Below are 26,841 nucleotides of genomic sequence, written 5' to 3'. Positions count from 1 at the left end.
TGCAGCGTGACAGAGGTCACCACATGTGGGCGAGGAGTCTCTGAGCCAGTGTTGCTTGAGAAAACGTGAGCGATTTTCACCCACTTTTCACAGAGGCAACTGGATTTCCAGGAGGGTCCCATTAGTTTGTCTGTCAGAGAAAATTCCCACTGCTGACGGCGGAGTTAGTTTTGGTTGTGGATCAAAGGCACCGGGGCAGAAATGGGATTACCATTCCTTTTCAGTCAAACTGCTTCTGACCCTCCACTGACAAAAAAAAGCTGGAGAATCGCTCCGCCGTCAAGGAGAAGTAGCGCGGGGTTATGCTGGGTCTGTGGAGAGAAGAAGCAGCAGCCATCACTTGGGTACAGAGGATCCCCTCAATTCAGCTCTTTTGATCCCAAAGAGCATGGCGTGCGTGGTGACCTTGTTTTCAAATTATCCTGGCAGATTAATGCTGAATATTACATGGAGATAAAGAGCCCCATCTCTTCTAATCTGCCTTATTATGGGTCTTTGGGATGTCACAGCCTGCAGCTCCAGGGCCAGTAAAGGAGCCGAATGCTGCCGCACTCAAGCACTTGACAGACTAATAGATGCTACAGACACACACACACACACACACACACACACACGCTGTGATCCTGGCACTGAATGTGCTGTCGCTGGCTAACTCGCATTCAGTGGATTCGCCCTTAATGGTAAGACAGCCTCTCCCCCACCTGGATGTCCAAACCATGATGAAAAAAAGCATGCTGGAAAACCTTTAATTCAACGGGGTTTTATGATCTGTCACTGTAACGTAGAGCTTAGTAGTTGCACCCTGAGTCTTATACGGGTGTGACCATTTGCAGTCGTTCAATACGGAAGCATGAAGCAAAATACAGGAGGGTGATTGAGGTCTTGGGACAAACGTATATTGCTTATCCTCATTCGGTGGAGGAATAGTTTGAAACAGTTTACGGACAGAGCCACGTTGTTTTCTTCCTGTTTTCACGTCTTTATGCTAAGCTAAGCTAGCTGGCTGTTGGCTGTAGCTCAGGCCCGGCACAACAAGGGGTCTGAAGGAGGCTTAGCCCCCCCTGTTGTATAATCGCCCCGCTCTGTTTAAGCTTTATGTATCGATAGAAAAATAGGGAAAACAATAAAATGATTGACCGATAAACACGGGACTATAGCTTAGTTTTTGTTTTGGAACCATGGACAGCGCTCTTTGTTGTGTGCAAGTGTGGTGCTGTCAGTAGCCTGTTATTTAGCCTTTTTTTTTTTTTAAATAAACTTTACTGGTGTCTGGCCTACTGTAGCAGTCAGTATACAGACCTGGTGCTGCAATGCCAGAGATAAATAAATGTTCCATGAACCCCAAACTACCATGTGCGCAAATATATTTTGCATGAAATACCAATTAAAATGCGGATGTGTGTGCAGATGTGTGTGTGTGTGTGTGTGTGTGTGTGTGTGTGTGTGTGTGTGTGTGTGTGTGTGTGTGTGTGTATGCGTGTGTGTGCTCAAAAGTGCAAACGTTTTACAAAAAGAAATGCAGACCAGTATGATCATAATGGCGGAAAAATCCTTTGCAAAAAAACAACCTAAAATCCCTCAAATTCCCACACACTCACAACAACTGCCATCACATCCATTGGTTTGGCATATGCTTCGCGATGAAGGTTGGACAAAGTCACAAGACCAATGCTGTTTGCCGGGAGACACGTGGCTCTGAGTCTGTAAAAACTGACAGCAAGAGGAAACCAAGAGGACGTCAGCTGAACGTCAGCCAAGACAGCAGCAACGCTGTCACGCTCCAGTCACGCTCTCAGAGTAAAACAGTCTCTGGGGCACCAATGGTCTTTTTAAAGCTGCCGGCAGAGTGACGGCTGTGGAGAGGACAGGTAATCCGGGGCTAACTGGCTCCATGTCCACTAAATAGGATTGAAACGGCTAGTCGAACCGTTGCCGCTCTCTGACTGAGCCACAGGTCAGCATTCAAGCCAAAGAAGAGTATGAATAACTCTTAGCTTCAGGTATGACGGAGGACCTGCCATCAGGCTCCTGAATGAGCTACTGTTCCACCTCTGCACCGCCACGTCCATATTTTTTTTATAGATGAGCTCTAAAACAAAATGTTCCTGTAATGTTTTGTTGAGGTATCCACCATGAATGTCCGAGACACACTACACCCCAAGATCCCCAGACATCTCCCTTTTTTTTTATTTTTTTGCTGCATACTGCAGATGAACTTTGATACTATCTAACACCTCTTTAGATAGGAGCGAGAGGCCAGGTCCCAAATAGAGTTAAGGCAGCGTTTTGTGGGTTGAGCATCTGGCTGACTCTTACACAGAGAAGTCTTCGAGGCGCATTGTAAGTTAACACCTAATTGGCATATAGGGTACGTGGCCCCTGTAGCCTCTAGAAAAAGAGGAAACCCTATCTCAAGGTGTTATTTGTATTTTAATGCAAGTTGTCTATTTCTCCTTTTATTTTTATTTTTTATGATCTATTGCTTATTATCAGCCTAAAACTGTTATACTTTCAGATATTAATATACTCGTTGCATATAATCCCATATTGCTTAGAGACGTTTCAATTATCAAAATTGCTTTGATGTGTGACTATCATCTATCAAAATATAATCATACGTGCTTGTAATGTTGACTGTTATAAGCTAATGAAATAAGTGAACTTTGAGTTAAGATCACTCTGACGTGATTGAATGACAGCCAGCAGAGGAGAAAAGTTGTAAATTCAGAAACTAACTATTGTGTTAGTTAGGGAACATCCTGGGGAGAGCTAGACAGACACCTTCTACAAAGTGTGTGTGTGTGTATGGGGGGGGGGGGGGTTTGTCCAATGATTAAAGAATGATCTGTTATATATTTAATGGACCTGGAGGTTGCAGAAAGCACCAAGGAGAAGGGTACAAGAAGGAGGTGCAAGAAAGGATCGGGGCTTTTGGGGCATAGGTCTTCTGAACACTCTTTTTGGGGCTTTTAGGCTTTTTTGAGAACTTGGTACATTTGAGATCTTGTATGATCTATTATTTCATGTTGTATTATTCATTTTTTTAACCTTTTCTAAACTTTTTGTAAAAACCAAATATAACTGGTTTGTATTTTGTGCATTCCAACCAAAGTCCGGTGTTGCTCGTCATGGTGGGGCCCTCGTAGTCTCCTCAAGATAAGGGAGCTCTTCCCCTGGTATAAGCTGACAGTAGTACATTTATTAGACATGTGATCTGAATGACATTCCTGTTACAGGCTACGGTTAAGGTGGTGTTGTTCATCATTGATGTGATTTACTAACTAGGTTGGCTCAGATTGATTTTTGAAGCTCTTAGAGCGGGTTCACCCTGGAGTACATCCAGTCCTCCCACACCTATTGCACACACACACCTAAATCCGTTGATATCTGGCAGTCGGAGAGGCCGACGTTTATTAGCCTGAAATAAGTGATACGACGGTGGCGGTATTAAGTTATCCTGGTTTTCGCCTCCCAAAGCAGGCTAAGACGGTCTCGCGTGTATATTTTGTGGGGTGCGTTGGTTACCTAGGTCAGAGGTTATTGAACAAGCCGTCTTCCAGCGCTTCAAGAGCACGAGGAGAGGGTATCAGTTACGCAGCTAGGCTGTACACCTTTTCAATTTAAAACATATTTATAATACCATTGATATTTAATTGAATTGTACATAACCGTATGTCCGACTCCTATGCAGGCAAAATGTATATTATGATAAGTGGTATTTTGAAATTTGATAGATGCTGGATGTTATTTTCTCTATATGAAAACTGCATTTACTGTAGTACAACTCTTTGAAACCAATGAGGGTGTGTACTTCATCTATACTTGTATTTCATTCAAACATGGTCACACATTCATTTTGCTGTCAAGATGTGTGTTGTCACCTTCAACAACTTCCTCTTATTTCCATCTCGACCAGGACTTCAACTTAAAACTGCTGCCTCTGTAGGAGATGTTTGCAGATCCATAAAAAAAATGACTTCCTTAATTACACAGCAAAATCAGCAGGTTTCAACTGGCTCGTTCGCAATTGTGAAACATGATGGAAGACACAAATCTAGTCAGAAAAGGCTTAAAATATGAAACTGAACAAATAATTTCAATTTCTCTAAAACTGTAATATTTCATTTCTGTTCCCAGGCAAACGTAACTTGTATACTGAACGTAAACGAAGTTGGAGAACTACTTCAGAGTCATTTATAACCATGAGGCCCTAGATGACATTGCCATCGTGCTTATTTAGCTTTAACCGGCACTATCCCATGAGAGAAACTAGGCGGTATTCCATCAAGTGTCTAAAACGTACCTTCTTCTCCAAGCAAATTAATCCTGAAGTTATCCTCAGCATCTGGAGGACACCCATATGACTTTCCCATCTGCCTGGCAGGAAGGCTGGTTGGCCAGAGCATCTCCTACTCCACCAGCACACGGGAGAAGTTTGCCTCAAGTACTTTCTGCAAGACGTCCACATCAGTGATTACTAGCCAGGGGTCTATGGTAAGATTGTGGAGTAGGTCAAGAGATTTTAGAAAGATAAAATAACTATTAAATCCTCATGCTGAGTCAGCTAACACCTGAACAATGTCGCAATAAAGAGTGCAGGAAAACTGACGAGCAGAGAGTTGAAGTACGAAGCTAAAAGGTTAAATGCTATAAGCTTACATATAGCTTAAAGTAATAGTTCAATGTTTTTAGCAAAAAGTGATTGATAACAAGTTGAAATAGCTCAAAGTAAAGGATAGATGGTTGAAATAGCTAAAAGTTTTGGCAAAATGGATCTTTGACGTAGTCAAAAAAAAGTCTTTTTTTAAAGGACAAAATGTTTAAATAGCTAAAAGTATCCCAATGATTAAATGATCATTTAGAAATGGATAAATGTTTGAAACAGTTTGCTATAAAATAGCTCAAAGTGACGGCTAAGTGGTTATATCCTTCCTTTACATCCACATCTATGAGAACCTGAAGAAAGATGTTCCTCTGCTCTATTTGCTTTTGTGTCAAATGTTGAAAGGCAAGATGGGGGACATGGGGAAAATGAGTCCCTGACAACATAAAAGCTTTTGAAAAGTTGAAATGATGTTAACGGTATATTGACCTGGGGAGCATAGATACGCCCCGTTATAACTAAAAGCAACGGCTAAATGCTTCTAGCTAAGTAAAGGACAAACTGTTATTTAAGAAGCTAAAAGCAAATAAAAAGCTGGTTATACAGAGCTACAAAGAATGGATAAATGGCTTACAAAAAATGTAATTGATATTTAGCTTAAATAGTTAGCTAAAAGTAATGGATAGCGTTTAATGGTTGAAACATCCAGCTTCTGCTCCAGTATGAATGCAAGACTGCACACAGATGATCAGGAATCATGTATACAGGGATATTAATGACCAGGGTTCCTCACATTGTGTCCCTTGTAAACAACATATTGTGAATTAGCTAAAACCAGGATACTAAAGGCTCTTATAGAGAGAGGGCACATGTTCAAATACATTAGCTGGGTTGCTTCAGGGCGGCACTTCATTCCCTGAAAAACATTACATTTCTATTCAGAGCACAGACGCTCAGGATGAGCAGTCCTTCTGAAAGATTCCACCTGTTTCCAGGCTTTTGGTGTCAGCCCGGCTCATTGCGGAGTGAGACTTTTTCCTCTGAGGCTTTGACTCTTGTGTCATCTCTGCAGCGACTAATAGATCCTAATGTGTACTTGATATTCCCCCCAACGAGCGGTCTCTCCCTGACTTCCGATGCGATGCTCTACCTGCAATTACAGCCAATAAAATCCCCGAAATCGACACACTCGCTGTTCAGATCAGGGTCATCGCAGTTAATCACGGGCCGAGACTCGATAATGGTCCTTTGCTGATGCAGGGCAGCTAATGTGTCAGGAGACGGGCAGATTAAGTCTTTATCAGATGCACTGAGAGTCACATTTTTCCAGTAAAAGATCAAGTTTCTGCGATATTAAAAGACAAAGAAATAATGGAGAAAATGGAATCTCTCTTTTTCAATCCATTTGCTGCAATCTAAACTGAAAATTGAGACAAGAGACAGGATCATTGCACAGGTGAGTCATTTTATTACATGCCATTTTCTCATCACATCCTGAAGTCTCACACACACAAAAATGGCATCTGAAGACGAGATTACATGGTCCGGATCGGAGGTACCTACCAAGCTTACATTGGCTCCAGGAGAAACGCTGGAGAGTTAAACTACTAAATAATGAAGAGATGAATGGTGTTCTAGCTGCTGTAACTGAAATCCTTATTTGGTAAAAAGGCACACCACCTTCTCAAAAACACACTGGTGATAACTTCAAAGCCTAGAAAGCCATCGTTTTTAGACAATCGCCATTAACTATAACAGCATCAAATATCAAATATGAAACACATCCACATTTAGTCCAGCAGGATTACCATGTCACTGCAAAGCTGAATCAATCAGTCAAAACAATGAAAGTATCGAGAAGAAGAAAGGACAACGAAAGGAGACTAAACATACGGCCTTGGTAAACATCTCACTTTAACTCTCAACTACAAATGAAGCTTTGCCACAGTTGTTCATTGGCGCTCTGTCTTTGTTGATCACATTGAGCGCTTCCACAGGTTTAGACGTGACGCAGTTTGGACCCAATTTGTGACTCGAACACCTCCATTTCTTTTCATTTCTTTGGCAACTCCACAATTGTTTTTTGGAAAAGTAGTTTACTTTACTTTTGACTTATTGTTTTGCCAAGTAAAGACCCACCGAGAGAAAAGAAAAGGACACACATGCACGAGTAATCCCAGGCCCAAAACTTCTCGTCGGGGACCAACCACACTCGGTTATGAAAAACATTCACTCTCTCTCTCGTACAAACATAACGCGGAGCAGCAATCAAAATAAAAACTTGAAGTAACACTGCAGAGACGAGCATACACTTGCATCAGACCCCTCCCACGCTGGGCTGGAGTCTGAGGTGCATCTCACCACGGACCGACGGCTCGGAGGATGTTGCGGGGACGCTGCCAAAAAAATACAGACGGACAACTGCAGAGGACGGTCTCTTGTTGTTGGTATGTAGCGGCTGTGCTGTTACACATTAGTGTTTGTTCCAGGTTGGGGCTGCCATAGGACCACTGGAAGACCTCTCCACCACGATCAGCTCATCGGGGTTGTCGTGTGCTTTATAATGGAACAAAAGGTCTTGGATTGCCCGCTCTTCAATCTAAAAGAACAAAAAAGGACATGAAAAGGAGATATTGTGGGCAATAAAACCACAGCACATTTGAGGGTGAAGGAGAAAACGCTGACACAGAGCACTTAATGATAATGAGGGTGTTTTACATAATGGCAACCAGAAAGGCATTGGGGGGGGGGGGGTTGAGAAGGCGCTGACAGAAGCCTGGCGGCATCTGGAGAAGCGCGGAGACGGCTGTTCAGAGAGCAAACTGGAAGCAGCTCACTGCTAACCAGCACTGTACGGAACGTGCTCTCATTAGATACATGCCTGCCAGATAGGGATAGAAAGGAGAGGCATGCCACCCTGAAGCACCACCACTTGGATCTCTCACACACACACACACACACACACACACACACACACACACACACACACACACACACACACACACACACACACACACACACACACACACACACACACACACACACACACACACACACACACACACACACACACACACACACACACACACACACACACACTACCTGGATGAGCGCCAGCGGCTTCTCCCGGCTGCGGATGAGTGCGGCTTCCTGCTCCTTCTCCTCCTCCACGATGGAGGCAAAGGTCACCAGGGAGGAGAGGGGAGGGCTGCCCACTGCTCCCAGCACCCAGGGCCTGAGGGGGGAGACGGGTGACACAGAGAGAGAGAGAGAGAGAGAGAATGGGTATCAGTGCCTGCTGCTGCGATAGGGAAAGCAACAAGAGTCCGAGTGCATGGACAAAGGTCGAGTCAACCGCTACTGACAAGCTCCTGTGTGAGCGGCCGCCCGTTTCCCTGGCTTTCACAAGCCTCCTACGTCCAGCAGATACAGAGCAACGTTAGCATTCACAGGGTCCTTACACCTTTTTTATCAAAGTCAAATTCAAGCACGTTTAAGCTTTTCCAGCACCTTGCAGGTACGATACATAAATACAGTAGGTACCGCCTACCGATTATTTCATTACTTTATCACATTGAATCAAATTTTGGGCTGTAAACAACCCAAATAATGTTTTGTGACAGCACTCTACAGAAGGGTGACACATTAAAAGGAAAACAGTTATATAACAAGGCTGAGCCAATCTAAAGCAATCGCGAGCGAATTACGTCAATTTCAGCAAAATCCTAACGGATAATGTGCAAAATAAGATTCATGTCAAGCTGTGTTTCTGGCCGTTAGCGTACAGTGGGGGTTTTAGAGCTTTTTTTCCCTCTGATAAACACACTCAGGCCATGGCTTTGATTGGGGCGGAGGCATGAAATTATTGATTATAGCCGGTAAAAAAACAAGAGACTCAACGTAAGCTGATGTGAATAACAGACACATTCCTTCATTACCAGAAAATTAGGTTCAGAAAATGTGATTACTGCTGGTCCTGGTTTACCCCCCCAACAAATATTATACACTAAATCTTACTGCTTGCTCTAAATGCTTAGCTAAAATATATTCTTCTTAGACAAGGACAATATTGCCAAAGCGTCAAGTCATTTCCTCTCTGAATATTCATATTTGTCGACTGACGGTTGACAACCTGTCTTGCCTTTTTCCTCAGGGATCCTGAACATCTATTCAACACGACATGTAAAATACGACATGTCACATAGACGACATGAGCTCCCTGCAATCTGATTTGTGTGCGCTTCAAGCGGTGCGAGGCTTGGAGACACGCTGCATTAACAGTTTGTTATGAATGTGGCCAAAAACATTCCAAATCACTCACTATGATGCATGTTAAAGCTATACGGAAAGTCTGTTCATCTGGCCAAGAGAGACCTCTGGAAATATTCATAAGACAAAAAAAAAAAAAAAAGAGTGACATGATTAAAAAGGCATCTCTATTAATTCTGACTTGGGATATGGAAAAAGAGGGAAGACATGAGAATATACGAGGTCGCTGCTGCTTCCTGAGCCTTGAACTCGTCCATCTCTCTGCTCATCCAAATACCAAGAGGAACCTGAAACCTGCTCCCTGTTCTGTATGATCCGTTGTGACATGAGGGCTGCCCTTATCAACACTGATTAACATCACCGGCTTCACCAGTGAGTCACACAGCTGTTTAGTATCTAGAAGTCTGCTCTGAAGATTACCCACGCTTCATGCTGCAATGATACAGAAGAGGAAGCACGATGTCAGATAAAAGAGACGCACTTACAAAAAAAAGCAAGCGAGACTAAGTTCACTTATAAGACCTGAAATGACTGAAGATAGCCAAACACTTCCACCGTTTCAGTTTGTTTTCCGTCTCTCTCTCTCACACACACACACACACACACACACACACACACACACACACACACACACACACACACACACACACACACACACACACACACACACACACACACACACACACACACACACACACACACACACACACACACACACTTTAGAAATAAAAGCAAATAAAAAGTAATCTGTCTTCATGGACAATTGTATGAAATTTAACTAGAAATGCGTATTTACAGACTGGAGCTCACACTGAGTGCGTGTGTGTGTGTGCACTGTGTTTGTCCAGCTGTCAAGGGGATGTTGCAAAGGTCAGGGTGACTCGGTGTCGGCGGGCAGGTCAACCCAGCTGCACCGGGTCATTAAGAGCTGTTCACCTCACTCGGACCAGAGCGTCCCGCCTCTCAACTAGAGGGGCTCCTGTCAGTCAAGCTGTCCAGTCAAGACACGCTACCTGTCTTCCCCCGGAGAAGAGTCTTAGATAAACACTCATCGTTACTTCCCCTTTCATTTCTTAATCTCAAAGCCAGACATCATCTGTGTCAAAACTGTTTCTAATCTGCAAGTTGCCCAACGAAAAAAAAAAAGAAGAAAAGTTGCATCTATCTGATGAGAGATGAGAAAAGAATTAGGACTGATTTAATAGGTTTATAATAAGTTATAATAAGTAGTTTTAATTACGGCTTGGATTAGGTATTGTGTATGTTAGTATTGGAGTACTGGGGAATGTTAATGTGGTTTCCTGTAGCTTATGTGTGTGTGAGAGCTGCAGTTTTATGAGAACACCTCAACAGCGCCACCAAGTGGAAAACAGCAGCACACAACACTCAACATTGTTTTGGCAGCGACCCTTTTCCCTTGTGCTTTTGTACTCCAGTGTGTGTGTGTGTGTGTGTGTGTGTGTGTGTGTGTGTGTGTGTGTGTGTGTGTGTGTGTGTGTGTGTGTGTGTGTGTGTGTGTGTGTGTGTGTGTGTGTGTGTGTGTGTGTGTGTGTGCGCGTGTGCGTGTGTTATAGATGCTCACCCAGTGGGTCGCTCTGGCTCGCTGCTGTCAGCACATTTGAACGTGACCCTCCTGGCTGCAGAGGTGGCGGTGACAGGGGACACCTGGGCAGCTGGGCCCCTCTGGGCTCCCGTTTGTCCCGCTCCGATCAAGCGGTTCTCCTCCTCCTCCAGCAGTGCTCGGAATGAGCACGAAGAGGGCGGGGACTGGACAGCTGTTGCCCTGCAGGTTGAAACAAACGACACAGAGAAAGAAAGAGCATGCATGACACATGGATTCATGATAAAAGTAAAAAGATGGGAGCACTTCTTTGTTTTTTTGCACTGGAGCAGTTGGGCTTAAGGGCCTTGCTCAAGGGCACTTCAGTGGTGGAAATGAGGGAGGGGATTGCCCTACTTTTCACTTTCCTCACCCAGATTTAGACCTGCCGGTCCAGGGGATTGCACCGACCGACAAGCTTGCGTCTCCAACAGTAATTTATTGTGTATATCCCTACAAAGCTGTGGTACTCTTAAATGTGAAGCAGGCGAGTGAGGAGGATCTACTGTCAACGGATACCATTATTTCGTGGCCAGCAGAGGGGGCCATGAGCTATAACGCTCTAGAATGGCTGTGCAGATTCTTCCACCCTTAATGGCAATGACAACTTGTACATGCAAAGCTTCGGTTCTAGTATAAATAGTATGTATGGACTGAGGAAGGCTGGCAGACCTGATCACTACACATCTACAATGTGTTTTAGATATGCGTTTGTTGTTTGTGTATGTGATGACAAATAAAGTTGACTTTACAATAGCCTCTCCACCCTGTTCATTAGAGGCTGTAAACCGCAAAAAACTCACTGAAAGATGCTAAAGTTGAGGGAGCTGCAGTTATATATATATCCACAAACACAAAGTCGTATAAAAATACTTTCTAGGCTTGCAGTTCTAAAACTAACTGACAAATTGGCGACGGGCTGTGAACTCATAAACAGAAACCAGGAAGTTATTTCTGCTGTGTGTAGTGAACAGTAGTGCTCTTCATATTTGGGGTCACTCACCAGGCCTTCCCACTGCTTTTTGAAGGGGTGACTGCAGGGGTTGGTTTGGATGCGGTGGACTCCACACTGGCCTCCTTGTTGGCCATGGCCAACATCTTCCTCTGCTTCTGGGACAGTTTGGTGGGAACAGGGGAGTGCTTGTTGCTGGTGCTGACACTGCAGGCAGGAGGGAAAATATGTGCTGTTAGCTGAAGTGAATAACATTAAACAAATAAGGTTCACTCATGTGGCAGTAGTGCTGTCATTCAGACTGAGCAATGGGACGAAATGCATCACATTTTATAAATAAAGCAACAGTTCAACTGTACTTTTACAGCAATTAGTCATGAACTGATTGCCATCACTGCCTCTGATTAACTAGACAGTCTAAATTATTTGTTCGTAAATAAGGTCCTCAGGCTAAAAAAAGAAAAGAAAAAAGTGGACGTCTCGCACCTTCCAGGGCTTTTAGGAGTTGCTCCGAGGGTCTGCAGAGAGTTGGCCTCCATGTCCATGATGGTCCTCAGATCCAGGACTGGGGCTGGACGAGCAGCACTGCAGATTGTAATAACAGTCACATGCAGCTCAGATTTCAAACCTGCTTTTCAGTGTTCCATCTACAGTATATAGTTCAAGGAGGAGGAGAGGAAAAACCAAACGCGACTGTAAAACAGAAGTTTTTTAAATTTAGGATCATTAAGTCCATCTTACCAGGGAAGGACCTTGGGGATGGTTTGTGGAGCAGAGTTGGGGGGAGCTAGGAGGGGCTCCCTCAGGGAGGTCGGGGTGCTGGGTGGAGTCTTTATCATCTGCAGGAAGAGAAGGTTTTCAGTCAGATGATAAACAAAAAAAAAGACAGATGAGAGATAAAATTGTTGAGTATTACATCCACCATTCAATTCCTTGTAGTCACATTCCTTTAATAATCTAAAATGGTCAAAACAACAGCAAATGGATAAGTTAAGTATGACTTTGTGTAGTACTTTTAAAAAGACCCATAGAAGGCAGCACAATTACAAGCAGAGTAGTACTTGGACGTGCATAGAGCTATAAAAAGTCCCCCCAAATAATGAATCATCTGTTGTATATGTGATTGTTGCGGTGGTCAGACGTTAACCTCGGGTCTGTCATGGAAGACGGGGGACTGGATGTCTCGGGGACTGCCCGCGCCCACGTAGCTGCCCTCTGAGTCGGATGTGAGCAGATCCTGCAGAGACTCTGTTGAGTTCGCCCTGACTGACTTTACCAGGCACGGGGAGACCACTGAGAGGACAGAGAGAGTGTGTTAGTGGAATGAGTATCAAAGTATTACCCCACAACAACCTGACAGTTTATAAAGGCGCTGATGTTTAAGCATACCTGCAGCAGAGGGACTTTGAATGATACCAGAGAGAGTGTAGCCTCCTGAGCTGTCAGAGCGCCGCCGTGGTTTCTTTTTAGCCTTCATCTTGGCCTTCTTCAACAGGATTTCCCTGGAGGGGCGGGGGATAATGTGGTACAATCATTAGCAGACATCTGCAAGGACTTGCACATAGCCTGGTAAGCTCCGGCTTCCCTTAAGGGTCCAGCGTGTGGGATTTATTGGCAGAAATGGAATATCATATTCATTATTATGTTTTCATTCGTGTATAATCAGCTTTCGTTAGCTTAGTATGGGTCTTTTATCTCTACATGGGGAGCAGGTCTTCTTCATGGAGTCCACCTGCTGCACCGCCATGTTTCTACAGTAGCCCATAACGGACAAACCAAACACTGGCTCTAGAGAGGGCCTTTTGCATTTTTACGTTACTTGAAGGCCACCGTAGTTCTCCCACAAGCTTGGAAAACAAGGAGTGAGCGGCGGGGTATTCAGTTGTTTGCAATCTGCAAACTCACCACTAGATTTCAGTAAATCCTACAAACTGGTTCTTTTATGTTTTTTTCTGGTAAGAAGAAATGATGTTTTTTTTACAGCGGATATGAAAATACAGAACTCTGCACAGCAGCCAAATAGGGAAACAAACGCAATGAGAGTCTACATGGAGGTACTGAACATCTCTGTTTGTGTACCTGCAGGAGTGATCCAGTTCTGCTTCTGGTTTGGGGCTGAACGCTGAGTCCAAATCCTCACCCTCATACACACTGAGGTCCGGGGCGCCAGGATACGGCGTGATAATCCTCCTCTGCATGGCCGGGATCTGAATTGAAAACAAACAAAAACAATCAGAACCTGACCATGTACAGATTTACATTAAGATACGACAACCAAGACTGACTTGGTGCAATCATGATACATTTGACTATATTTAAAAACAAAGCACATATTGCATTGGCAATGACGCAGAAAAAAATCCAACAAGTATTAAGGTACCAGAGGTTGGATTCAGCTGTGAGTTATGCAAGAAACAAAATCACAGTTACATTGTTTTTTCCCAAAATCACCTTTTTCCAAGACAAAAAGTTGCTTGTGACTACATTTTAATGAAGCAACTACTGCTGGTGAGACGGTTTTCTTAAAGCCTGAGCTTAATGAGTCCAGAGAACTTTCACTTTAGAAACTGAAAGATTGAGCTGTGAATGATTCAGATGTATGACTTCCAAGACGTGGTTTCACAGAATTGCATCTTAATTGCCATTTTATCTTTAAAAATCTAAATCAAAGTCAAACAATAAGCAAACATTGAGGTAACGGAAAGGATGGTGCATATTGGGATGTTTCTAGGGGTGACTCACCATCCTCCTGTAGGCTGCAGAAAGCTCCACGAGCACTTCATCACTAAGAATATCCAGCGCTCTGAGGGCAACACAAAAAAGAAAAGCAGCAGACAGACAAACGAGAAAAAGATATGTTTAGCTCTGTCCTGCTGGGGCAAGTATGTGTGCTGCTGTATACAGTATATCACAATGTACACAACTTTACTGATAAATACTTGAGATAATCTTAAGACCAATGTATACTTTTGAAGCTATAGAGAACACTTTGTAGCACTGTGTTTCAGTTCTACAAAAAAGAATGCTGAAATGCTCCGAAGCGCAAAATAAAAGATCATTTTTAGTCCAGTTCAGGTTATTTCTTGCGATTCTCACTTTGACTCCAGCAGGGCGGCCATGTTGACCACTAAGAACTGGAGACAGGAGAGTTTAAGCTGCTCCGCATTGTACATGGTGGCAAACTCCAGCAGCTCCGCGCCATTCTTCAGAGTCACTGAGGGGAGCAAAACAAGCAGCGTTATTCACAAGAAATCATCTCAAAGAAGCAATTGTGCCTGAAAATAGTTCCCCTTATTTCCATTTGTAAAAATGTGCTGCAGGGACATCATACGCAATCTGTGGTCAAGACCACAACTAAAACAAAGGAGTTCTGAGCCTGATGTTTAACTGATGGAATATCTCAAGAAACAGAGTAACATCAGGGACAGCAGTCCGTTAGTAACTCCCAGTATCCACGATGACTAAACACGGATCCCATCCGGTTTACTTTGTGAGTGGGACTTTCTTTTGCTGTGTCATTACCATTCATATCTATACAACCAATGTGTTTATGATAAAAAAAAAAAAACATTTACTAGAGAACAGTGTAAAACTACTCTGTTACACGTAAAAGTCCTGCATTCAAATTTTTTCTTAAAAAAAAAAAAAGAACCAGTTTTAGAATCAAAGTACACTTAAAGTACCAAACCTAAAGTATACTCGTTATGCAGAAGTAGCCTAACTGGTAACTAATAAGGTCAGATAAATGAAGTGAAGTTTAAAGTACAATATTTCCCTCTGAGATGTAGAGGACTAGTATAAAGTTACATCAAATGGAAATAGTAAAGTACAACTACCTCAGATTTGTACTTCAGTACAGTACTTGAGTAGCTTAAATGTAACAAGAGCACAAAGTTCTTCATAGCTCTCGCTTCTTAATTCTTAATAACATTGTATAGTAAACTTGAAAATGTACAAAATGTGACACCCTAGAGGGTACGAAGTCAAACCCATTACAGTCTCACACACACATCCTGTGGGACACACTGCATTCAATTGTGATTTTCATGACATGAATGCAGTATTACTTCAAGATAAAAGGAAAGAGCTAAAGGGCAAAGTAAATGACCCGATCTAGGATAGATTAAAAGACAAACACAGCATACAGTTCTCGGTGAGGACGACCTCGCACATCTCCTTCAGTCGTGTGATGAGCAGCTGGTCGGCCACAACCAACACGTTGCAGACAAACTCCACATTCAAAGACTCTGTCGGGCAAAAGACAGAACAATGAGTCCTCTCATTACTATTTTGTGCAAAACAAGTCAAAGATCGTAATTTGCGGGATCAACATGAAACTTGAGAAGTCACCTTTAATGGTGTGGGACTCATCCGTGTAGATGTACTCTAGAATGACCTGCAGAATCTCTGAGCTGGTGGGCATCTCCAGTGCAGAGCAGGAGGTGGCCTGAGGGGGCGCAAGTCAGCATTTATTATCCGTGCCAATTAGGTTACGTCCACAAAAATCAATTGCAAGCATTGTGACCGGTGAAAACACTGGTTAATGAATAAGGCAGTATGAAATAAAAAAGAAAAACATGGCATACCTCAATCCAGGGGTTTCCAAGCATACTATTGAAGTATTCTGAAACAAAAGTAAAAACATTTCACTTTCTGTAAGTCCAAAACATCCAACAGCCGTCAAGATTTTAAAAAGTTGCTTCAACACACAGGAGGCTATTATTTGAAGAGCCCAAATAGATCTTTACTGGGGATTTCTGCTGGGGGGTTCCATGAGGACACATGTGCTAATGTTTGACATAAACGTTTGTGCAAAAATAACAGCCGTGCATTCGCCGCCAGTATGAATGAATGAGAACGTCTGTGATTGGTTGATTGATGACGGGTTTGACCTTACCTAGTCTGGCACAGAGGACACTCTTGTGACACGGAAACTCTTTACCATCTTCAGATTTCAGAGTAACATCACAAAGATAGGAGCTGTACAGACAGAAAAAAAGAGAGAGAGATTCAAGTCCATTATTTGCCATCTCAGCTATGGCTACAGCTGTTATTGTATACAAACATAAACGCACCCTTTTTTCTGGTAGAACTTGGGCTTGTTGCCAGTTTTCTTGTTTATAACGTTGATCTTTCCACTTTCATATTTGACTCCGTCCAGTCTGTCAAGGAACAGAGAGAGAGAGCATGAATGAGGAGAAATGACACCACATCTGGTTTTGCGTCGGGGGTTTGAGAGCACACTCTCGGCCTCTCACCGTGCAGACAGGCTCCCCAGGCCCAGCTTCTTTGCAACACTCTGCAGGGTTTTCACTGGGTTGGCCCCTCCCTCGTTGGCCCCGGCCTTGTCCCCTTTACCTCCTTTCCCCCTCTTGCCAGGCTTGGCGCACTTGCTCTTGGCCTTGTCACCGTCTCCTTTGGTTGCGGGGGGGAGGGAGCGGTACACCTCGAGGGCCGAACGGCCTCTCAGGCTCAGGTCCTGCAGGCTGCTGATAAGCCTCTCCTGCTCAAAGTCCTGGCCGCGGCAACAGAGACAGTGGAGCAGCTGAGTCAGAGGCTCAGTTCTTCAAGGCTAACACAAATACTTTGTATATACTCAAGTAATAGTACAGTATATATATATATATTGAAAACCCGTGTATCCGATTCATGTTGCGGAGAGTTAAAGTGAATGACACTTTGCGGGTTTTGTTTGTCTTTTCCTCACCTGGTTTTGTCCCGACGAGGCCCCCGAGACTCTCGGCCGGGCCCCGTGCACCAGCAGCTCGCAGGAGTCGGTGTAGATGAAGTGCAGGGCGTGTTCCAGCATGTCCGGCGTGATCTTCTCCAAAATGATTAAATCGCAGCCCACAGCGTCTTCGCTCTTCCTCACTTCTCCGTCGAGCTCCTCGTCGAGTTCGTGCTCGGACATGAACTGCTTCCGGAAGAACTCGGACCTCATGGCCAGGATGTACTTGTGGGCGGGGAAGGTGCGATCGCCGGCCTGGAGGGTCACGTCATGGATGGAGTCCATTTCGTCCGCCTCGTCCAGAAGGCTCCGAAAGTGTTGGGAGAAGGAGGACGGAGAAATGCTGGGAATCTCGTACAAGCTGGATCAAAGACATGGGTGGACGTCATTGTAGCATATAACTCAAATGGACACATACATCAAGAACACAAACATAAAGAGTATAATCTGATAACTGGAGTGCAAGAAAGTTCAACGCTGCAACACCGCCTCCAATAAAGCAGAGTACTTTATCAGCAGGGAAGAGATCTAAAAATAAAGACAATTAGACACAGCCAGATAAGATTAATAGTCCACTAATGTATGCAATACCGAACTGGCTAAATGTGACAACATAATATTCTGTGGTAAGTCATTATTGAGTCCCTGGGGAGACACTGCTTTTAAAGTCCGTTCTTTTTTGCTTCCCATCACCGGTTTAATGCTGATGAATCATGAAATAGAAGTACGTCTATGACTCAGTCATTTCTCTAAATGCTCTTAACCAATTCACTATTTCGCACAAAATAACCAAATATACAGACTTATGAACATACCTCGTTTTGGGGTCGGATTGAAGCACTCCAAAGTTTCGGCCTTTAGAGTCCATGGTGATGCTGACAGCTCTGTGGACGTACGGGAGTTTCTCCAGACGAATCCTCTCATACAGTGTCCCAGCATCTGATTGGCCACAGACCTCCACACTGCCCTCTAAGATTACAAGAAGCATGTCAATTACATTTAAAACAAATATACTCTTCTTCTTCTTAAAACCCCCAAAAATTTGCTTGACAAATGTAAGGTTTGGTCACAAGTCTGAAAACTATTTAAATAGTTTTGGGCCAACTTGATGATTCAACACACCGTGTTCTAAATCCCTCACCTTTCTTCTCCCCGTACTTCCTATACTCTCCAGCCCACACGCCACTGAAGCCCTCCCCCTCCTGAGTCACAAACATCAGGCCGTTCTTGCTGAGAGCGATGTCCGACATGAAAACCTGACGGCCATACGCCCACCGGCACTGTCTCACAGAGCTGCAAGAGGACCGCCAGCAGAACACCTGAGAGAAGGAACGGAAATGGAGGAAACTTAAGGAACGTTACACAGACAAGTCTTAGTCACCATATGTATTTATAGGACCCCATATAGACCAGCCTGCTTTGGTATTGTATAACTGTCTACAATGCTCCATATAGCTAGACAACAGGGGAAGTCAAAATAGCAATGTTATACGTTCTGCTTCAGTTTCTAAATGTTAGAACGGCAGGTGAGATTTAAGGAAAGTTTTATTGTCTCATGATAGATCTAGGCCAGTTTATTTAGTGACGCTTGTCTGCACCATGTGCCTAAATAACAGAGTGAAAAGCATTTCCTGTAATACTTTCTAAATGCACGTACCCTCCCAGCTTCATCTAATGCCAAGATGGCCAGCTTCTCCCCTCCTCCCTCGTTCAGGATCTGTGGAACCACGCGGTGGTCCAGACTCCCACCGCTGACCAGAACCTTCTTGACGTTCAGCTGCCTGAAAAATGAATAGTTAGAAGAAGAAAAATAACATACTAAAATTTTAAATATAACATACTTTATTAATCCATTTATATGGATGAAGATCCATATTTCTTGGTGTAAGACGCTCATTTGCATTCGAGTGGATCCAATGTTGTGTTAGTGCTCTTTAACAAGAGAGAAATGCACTTAGCCCCACTTTCCCACAAAGAGATATTTGCAGCACTAGACTAAGCAAATCAAATAATGAGGCAACAGTTTCCAGTTTAGAGGATGATTTACTATCTGCTGCCATTCAAATTAGGTTTGATTAGAATACCGGAGGCAGAGCGGACAGTGTCTCCGGTGGCTTGAAAATGCTGCACATATCAAATCGGATCTATGAGCACTGAAGAATATCGAGAGCACAAACTTTACAGAGATGGCAAAATGCAGTCTTAAGTCTGGAATGAAGTCTGGACTTAAACAAGAAATTGACTCTACCTCTGCAATGAGAAGCTGGATATTAGAGAGAGCAGCTCAGAATCAATGAAGTACGTACGTTTTGCAATTTGGTGGGTGGTGGATGAGGCAATCTTCGGATTATGGACCAGTTTGTTCAATTTATTGCTCTGATAAAAATGCTGTTATTTAAAAAACTAAATTGAGGTCATGCTGCTGATGTTGTGTGATGTAACAGAGTGACTGTTACAAGTCTTTTAATGAAATGGAATCTCAAAGGCCGTGGCGCAGGTTCTGCTGCCCCATTCACCTTGAAGCCATCTTCTTGCACTGGTAGTCGGCCAACAGGTAGACGTCGCCCTTCTCCGTCACGACCACCGTTGCTCCGTCACTGGCTGCTGCCATCGCTATGGTGACATCCTTGTGGTGCAGAGCCGACACCTGCCGGGGGGCTGTCACGCACTTCTCTCCGTTGGGATCCAGCAAGTAACCTGGACAACAACACACAATAGAGTACATCAACATGTCAAGTTGTCCATATACAGCATGCGTGTGTGTGTGTTTAATCAAGGCTTTTAAAAAAAGATTCTCATAATAGCCTTTTGTGTCATCCACCTCTGATATGATGGAGGGTCTCTCCTCCTCACCAAACCTCCTACAGAAGTAAATAAACATTTGCACCATTCTAACATTTCAACCACATCAGTAGTCATGCTTGCATGCTAAAAATATTAGCTTTATCTTTTTTTTTTTACTCTGGCATGTTTACACGTCAGTGTAACACAGGCTGTGGGTCTCGCCTTTATCTGCTCATATTTACCAGTGCCACTGTCTCTCACAACACCGGCTTTAGCCGACATTTCCATGAGACTTACCCAGCTGGCCTCCATTGAGTCCCATTGTGTAGACGGCCTCCCTGGTCCACAGCACTGTGTGGAACCTTCCTGCTGCAACTCCAATCACTGTCCTGCCTCTCAGCGTCTTGGAGAACACCTGCAGACACAGCACATCATAGTGACATTGTCATTTATTTCATTCACCAAAACCACCAAAATCTCATTTGGCACATAAATAATGCTCGTCACATGCAGTGCAAAATGTCATCGGCCCCTTTCCATCACCCTCACCGCTACCTCTTACCTGTTTGGGGACATGAGCCGAGGCAGGAGGAGGAGCCAGACCGAGCTGGTGGAAGGTGTTGAGGCCAAAAGTGTACACGTAGCCTTCCTCCGTCAGCACCACTGTGTGGTCTTTAGCTGCCGCCACCTGGGAGCAGTGATGGGACATCAGACCCTCCACCATGCGAGGAACCTGTGGAGAGCAGTGAGAAGGAGACGATAAGGAGAACGTTTAGATTAAACATATCTGTTCTGAAACGGTCTGTGTTTACTGTATGCGACTGTGGTACGGGAGGAGCTGGACAACATGACGAGCTGAAACTGATTGATTCATATTTGCAAACAGGCTTTGAAGTTGTACATTATAATTCTAAGCTACATGGACTCATTTACAGAATTTCTAAATATAGGGTGAGGGTTGGCACACTTCAATGACGCCCTATAACAAGCTTCACCAGATAAGTCTGCTCATCTCCATGGCCAAGTCGTCCTCCCAGTCCATGCCCACAGGTGAACACCTGGCCTTTCTGGGACAGGAACACAGAGTGGAACTTGCACAGGACCACCTACAGAGAGAAGAGGAGATCAAACACGTTTCCGTCTCTTTTTATCAGGATTATAAAACACAACATATTCTATTCTTAAGGAGTCTGAAGTTTGTGCTGATAAAGAGGTTGTGGTCATTATAATTTGGACCTCATAGCGGAGGCTGCGATGCATCTCTTTCCATGTCCCTCAGCCAAGTCCTCTTGTAGTGATAGTAAAACACTATGCCAACAAAGGCCGGGGCACAAGTGGAAAAGCAAACATCATTATTAATACATTGCTACCCTCAAGCTTTCAATAGGGCGCAGGGATGTTTCCCAAAGTATCACATTGATGTGGACATTCGCACACATGCATACACACCAGCGTCGTTCATTTAATTAAAAACATGTCATTGTGGAATTAATATTTAACCTCTGGCACCTGTCGGGTTGGGCTACCAAGACAAAGACTAAATGCAGCAGCACTGGGTCATTGTGTGGTCATGAAATCAGATCTATCCGTCCCCCACTAGGCTTTATGAAATTACTCTGCATGACAAGTCCTGTATGTCGGCAAGAATTCCCTTAAACACGGGGTTTCTTCTGTCAACTCCAAAAACACAGGGACATGAAGCCCTGATTAATCATTTCCTAACAAATACACAAACCCCATACAAATACAAAGTGTTAAGAATGGATTACAATGACAACACATCTAACACAGTCTTTACTTAAGCTACTATAACCAGCATCTGGTGCGTATGCTACGCACACCACTGGGGGTAGTTGCACTGGTGCCAGCAGCTATATTAATCACACTAAGAGGATCCACATGACAAACGCATGAAATTGTAGTCAGGCTGGCACAGTGCGGCAGCGTGGTTTAACCATGCACAGGGCGGCTTAACAAAGACCAATCAGTCCACGCCTGACGCACCAACCCTGCCCTCTACTTGACTCAGTCAAACAACATTACTGAGGGTTTCTTTTTCTTTTCCTGATGCCATGGCTGTATAGCTGCTCATTCTTTTACCAAACGTACAATTTAACACTCTCAAGCAAGTATTTTTTTTACAACAGCTGATTTACTATGAAGAGAAGGTTGTGTAATATCAGTTTCTGGGGAGAGAGTGTTTTGCTGGTTTACCCAGGTGGTGTGCTTTTTCTGGAGTACCCACGTGCATTGGCACAGAGTTGAAGGATGAGGTCATTACTGGTGTGATACATGCGACTGTGATTTTTATGGTAGGGAATCCCTACGCTGTAGGAAAACACCTCCTCTACTCCACGGAGAGAGCCGGGACAACAACAACAACGGCGTGTTGTCAGCCTACCTGCTTGATGTAAACCTCGGTCCTGGCAAACGCGTCCACAAGCTCAGGGTGCTGTCGGCTCTCCTGATTACCATGCCCGAGACTGAAATTAGTATTGTTCCCCCATGTGTATACTTCAGTTGGGTCTGTAATGAGGAAGAAAAACTAAATGACATGCACAACCACAACACAGCCGCCGCCTGAAGCTTGATTTAACCACCGCAATTAAAAGACAAAAGGCATATTTGTATGGCACCTTTCAACAACAAGGCAAGTCAAAGTGCTTTGCATAAGACATAAAAGCTAGGAAAATAAATAAAGTGCCATATAAAAAAAGACACATTTAAATAGAAGATAAAAAATAAGCTAAATAGAGAACAGATCAAACAGAAGGATGTCCTGTTCATCCACAGTACATCATCTCTATCGAATGAGAGAACAAATCATTATGGCAAGAAAGACATGTGATGTAGCACAGGGAGAGTTAAATCCCATGCATGTACAAGTGTGAAACACATCATTAAACAGAATGAGTCACCATGAGGCTAATAAGCCCGGTGACTCTTGTTCCAAAGCTTCACCACCAATGTCATATTGATGCAAGACAATGTCAACAAAAAGAAATGGCTTGGTATTGTGGTGTGTGAGGACCCCGATGAAGGCCACAAGCACAAACGTGTTGGCCTCACAATAAAGTTCTTCTTTATGCTACAAGTGTTGCTGGAGTTTTGACCTCTCTACATCTTTTCCATCCTTCGTGTATCTAGGAGGTAGGAGAGGTTGTGCCAGATAAATCCAACTCAACTTAAGCGCTGAAGCCATCAGCTTTTCTTACCGGTGTTTTTGAACACAACGTGTGTTGGTCTGTCCTTCATTGTGAGGTCCAGGACAGAGAGACCCTCCTTGTCCTGTGTGGAGAGAAGTCCTCCGTGCTGAAACAATGTCGAGAAACAAAAGGTTATTCAAAGTTAAGTCAAAGTTGTTCAAATTAGCAAGGAATAATCTGAATTTCTCCTTTATTGGCACCGCATTAGAAATTCCATATTGTTACAATTGACTAATTTGGTAAATGAGACCATCTAAATTGGAACAACTCGATAGCACTTCTTTTTTTTTGGAGATCCACGTTAAATACATACTTTGACTAGCGACATGAGACAGTGGATATGTCCGTAGAAAGCGCTGCGATGCACAGCAGTCCAGCCGGACTCCTTATCCTTCACCATCAGGTCAGCATTCCTACTCTCCAGCAGCCACTCCAGCAGGGTCTTCTTTCCCAGCGAGGATGCCAGATGCAGGGCTGTGCGACCGAAGGCATCCCTCAAGGTGGTGGCGTTGTGGCAGTGAGAGGTCAAGAACGCCCGCAGCTGCCCCTCGGAGCCGCCCGTTAGTGCCGCCACCACCTCGTCCGCATGCTGCTGCGAGCGGCATTTGGGGGTGCAGTCCGGCAGTGCTAGGCTCATCCTGACCTCCTCCAAATGTTCACAGTGAACCCTCCTCCCTTTTGTGTCACAGAGTCCCTCTGACAGCCCACAATCGCAAATTAAAAACTCAAAAACAAAACAATGCGATGTAACAAATCCAAAATACCGTCGCTAATATGGTGTACTATAACAGAGCTGCTCTCCAAGAAGAAAAAGTACATCAAGAAAATAAATGTGCGTCAACAAAAGGTGGAGATGGTTTGGAGCGCTAGAATTGTGCTTGTGTTGAGGTTCCACCGCACCCTAGCGACCCCAGAGCCTCTCTGCGACTGGTTTCAGTCCACCATGTCAACCAAGAGTTGGACACAAACTAAGGTGCTTGCAGCGTAGATGGCATCAAGAATTTAATAAATACAAAACCTCTTGTGTTTTATACAAAATTGTACATTTCAATGTTAGCAAAAATAGTTTCTTCCTCTAAATACTCTTTTTTTTTTTATAATTTACAAAAGGCAAAGATTTCAACGGCCCTCCGACCTTCTCGTCCAGCAGTCCAACCATCAAACTTGAGGGGAAAGGCCCCCTTTCCCCCCAAAATGCTCACTCTTCTTTTCAAAACTCCATAATTGTAGAGTGCACCTGAGGGGGGAAATTTGAGAGGAGTCAGTGGTGCAAAAACGAAGGCCTACAGTCACACTTTGTGTACTTGCAAAGGACAAAATGCAAGTATAGCTTCTGTAGGCTGCAGATAGTAAGATGAGATGCAAAAGTGCAAAGGTCAAAGCAAGTTTGACCCAATTACAAATGTGCAGAGCACAGATCAGCTGAGTTTGACAGGTTTGCCACACAGCTATTTGACAACGCTGTGCAAATAAGATTAAGGCGAATTTGAATGTTGCATGTAGATAATGTTAACATGAAGATAGTGCACCAACATTACCAAGGGGGGTTATCATTGTTGACTAAACAGCACGATCATGTAACAGGCTAAGTTAGCCGAAAACCATTAGCTTGTTAATATCCATGTCAGTTGCACCCCCAATTCAACCACGCATTTAGTTTCTGCGTAATATAACTGGGGGCGTTGAAGCCATTGCAAGCCAATTTTAATCTACATCATAAATCTATTAATACATTTCCCACATATGTGACAAACTTGCTAGCAGGCTGTGCAGAACTGCCAGCTAACTACTTCACTCAAGTATTAGCTAACAGTGCCCAAGCTGGATAACGTTACACGTCAAGCCCCGTTATACTGTGCTGTGTGTTAAGAGCCAACGAGACACCTGCTGTGAGCAAAAGCAACGATAACGACACAGTTCGACGTCGGGTTTGTCACCTGTGTTGTTAGCTCGCGCTCTACAAGCTAAGCTAGCTAGACTGACACATCACCGAAAGCTAGCGTTAGCGAGCTGGTATGGACTTTAACGTTGTATAATTTCTTACCTTCCGCTAGTTAAAGTAAAAAGAGGACATGGAGCGTGTTGCATCAACGACGTACATCCACTGTGTCATTACTACGAACGCTGGGCTTTTTTTTTTCACTAGTGCTAATTTTGACAGGACTGGACGCTGAAACCCTGCAGGTTAGGTAAAAACCTTCGCTACTGTCGAGACTTCTGATTGGCCAGGGCGTGTACATCGCAGTATTCTATTGGTTGATTTTTGGGGGTTTGTTCGTTGTGCTCAGAGTATGCTGTTGCTGTATTTATGATGTCATAGGACATTTTATTCTATCTTTTTTATTTGAGGGTTAACATTATGAACATAAGTATAAAGTTAAGAAAAATATTGGAAATATAACTTAGAAGTTTATTTGTTTGATGTAAAAAAATATATATAGTTATGAATTAATCTTAAATGATACAAGGAGACAACACTTCTTGTACCATTTAAGATGAATTCATAATTAATTCACAAAGGGTTAATGCCATTTACTCTTTAATGGACAGACATTAACATTATCACAAAACTGGCCTATGTTTCGACTTATATGCAATAAGGAGCTAAAGAAGCAGATAAATGGTTTGCTTTAGAATACTTTCTGTACAATTATGACAAATAATGGTTAATGTAATGGTAAATTAAAGGAGTTTTAAATAAAGAATAAAGATGATTAGATCTTTTGAGCATACTATACCTACAGTTGTGTGGGCATGAAAGGTGGATGTAAAAAGCGTGCAGATCCTCCACAAGAACATCATGTCAGTTGCAATGGTTTCATACTCAACAGATAGACTTCAGGTGGAGTATCACTTTCAGCCTCATTTCAGGTTTCATGGAATTACTCAGATGATTGTCACAGTGGCCACGGCTGAGAATAGGAAGGGATCAAAGGAGGGCAAAGCTAGGGTTACACTGGGATCTACACCGGGTCTTCCAAATATGACATATTGATGAGCACGCCCTCCCTCGCCTGTCATGCATGAACACATGCACAGTTTTGCTTCTCAATGCAATCCTGCACAATCCTACAACTAAGGTTGCCATTCAAGTTCATTTCTCAGAAGAGGATGTGAAAAATACAGACTATGTAAAGAGATCAAATAATTTGACAATTGCATTATCTCAAATAATAGAATGTTATTGAACCATTGATGTTTTAACATTTTACACTTTTTTTCATTATCGTTTGGTTGAGGAATTATCTGACGAAAAGCACTTTTGTATAGTGGATTGAGAAAAACTAGAAAGTGCATTCTTCTCACATTGGTAAGATCCAGAAGTTCCTCAACTTTTCTTTCAAATGATAACAACTCATCTTTCATTTGCTCTTATTGTGAGCTTGTTGTCTATTAGGTTCTGTATTATGTTGTTTTTTCACTGCCTTCATTGGGTTTATGCTTTAGAGACCCATAACATCCTCAATGATACTAAAGTGGATTGGGGCTTATCTTAATGAGTACTAGTAAATGATGGGTTCAGGGATGTAACACTATCATCAATGGATCGAATGATTCATGTGTTTATTCTGGCTTTTCATTTCCTTTCGTCTATGTGTGTTTTCCGCACAGCCTCGCGCTGAGCTGAATTGGCCTGGATATCAGATCTAATGATAGGACTTATAGATCAAACTATAGTTTCCCCTCAGGAGCCACAAA

General features: G+C 43.5%; 1 protein-coding gene across 1 annotated transcript; it reads right to left on the bottom strand.

Annotated features, from left to right (window-relative positions):
- Positions 1-6,062: 6,062 nt before the first annotated feature.
- Positions 6,063-25,311, bottom strand: ibtk (inhibitor of Bruton agammaglobulinemia tyrosine kinase). The gene is made up of 29 exons (XM_079165113.1): positions 25,187-25,311; positions 23,456-24,379; positions 23,152-23,248; positions 22,338-22,462; positions 20,932-21,042; positions 20,499-20,669; positions 20,234-20,351; positions 19,669-19,849; positions 18,810-18,933; positions 18,294-18,471; positions 17,968-18,121; positions 17,132-17,513; positions 16,683-16,939; positions 16,500-16,586; positions 16,322-16,404; positions 16,011-16,048; positions 15,775-15,871; positions 15,570-15,671; positions 14,521-14,638; positions 14,167-14,227; positions 13,504-13,631; positions 12,814-12,926; positions 12,572-12,717; positions 12,166-12,263; positions 11,911-12,009; positions 11,476-11,631; positions 10,455-10,655; positions 7,706-7,838; positions 6,063-7,202 (listed from the first exon to the last, which is right to left on the bottom strand). The coding sequence occupies exons 2-29, from the start codon at positions 23,777-23,779 to the stop codon at positions 7,077-7,079; spliced, it is 4,008 nt and encodes a 1,335-aa protein (XP_079021239.1). The 5' UTR covers positions 23,780-24,379; positions 25,187-25,311; the 3' UTR covers positions 6,063-7,076.
- Positions 25,312-26,841: the final 1,530 nt, after the last annotated feature.

This window comes from Pholis gunnellus, assembly GCF_910591455.1.
Source record: "Pholis gunnellus genome assembly, chromosome: 8".
Classification (NCBI taxonomy): Eukaryota; Metazoa; Chordata; class Actinopteri; order Perciformes; family Pholidae; genus Pholis; species Pholis gunnellus.
Note: the sequence above shows the minus strand (reverse complement) of the source record. Positions and strands in the feature narration are given on the sequence as shown.

Excerpts from the sequence above, each read along its gene's own strand:
- ibtk (XM_079165113.1), bottom strand. The coding sequence starts at position 23,779 with ATGAGCCTAGCACTGCCGGACTGCACCCCCAAATGCCGCTCGCAGCAG. Across the intron at positions 16,587-16,682 it reads CTGGGGAGCCTGTCTGCACG|ACTGGACGGAGTCAAATATG; the intron begins GTGAGAGGCCGA and ends GTTCCTTGACAG. Across the intron at positions 7,839-10,454 it reads GAGCCAGAGCGACCCACTGG|GCCCTGGGTGCTGGGAGCAG; the intron begins GTGAGCATCTAT and ends CTCCCCCCTCAG.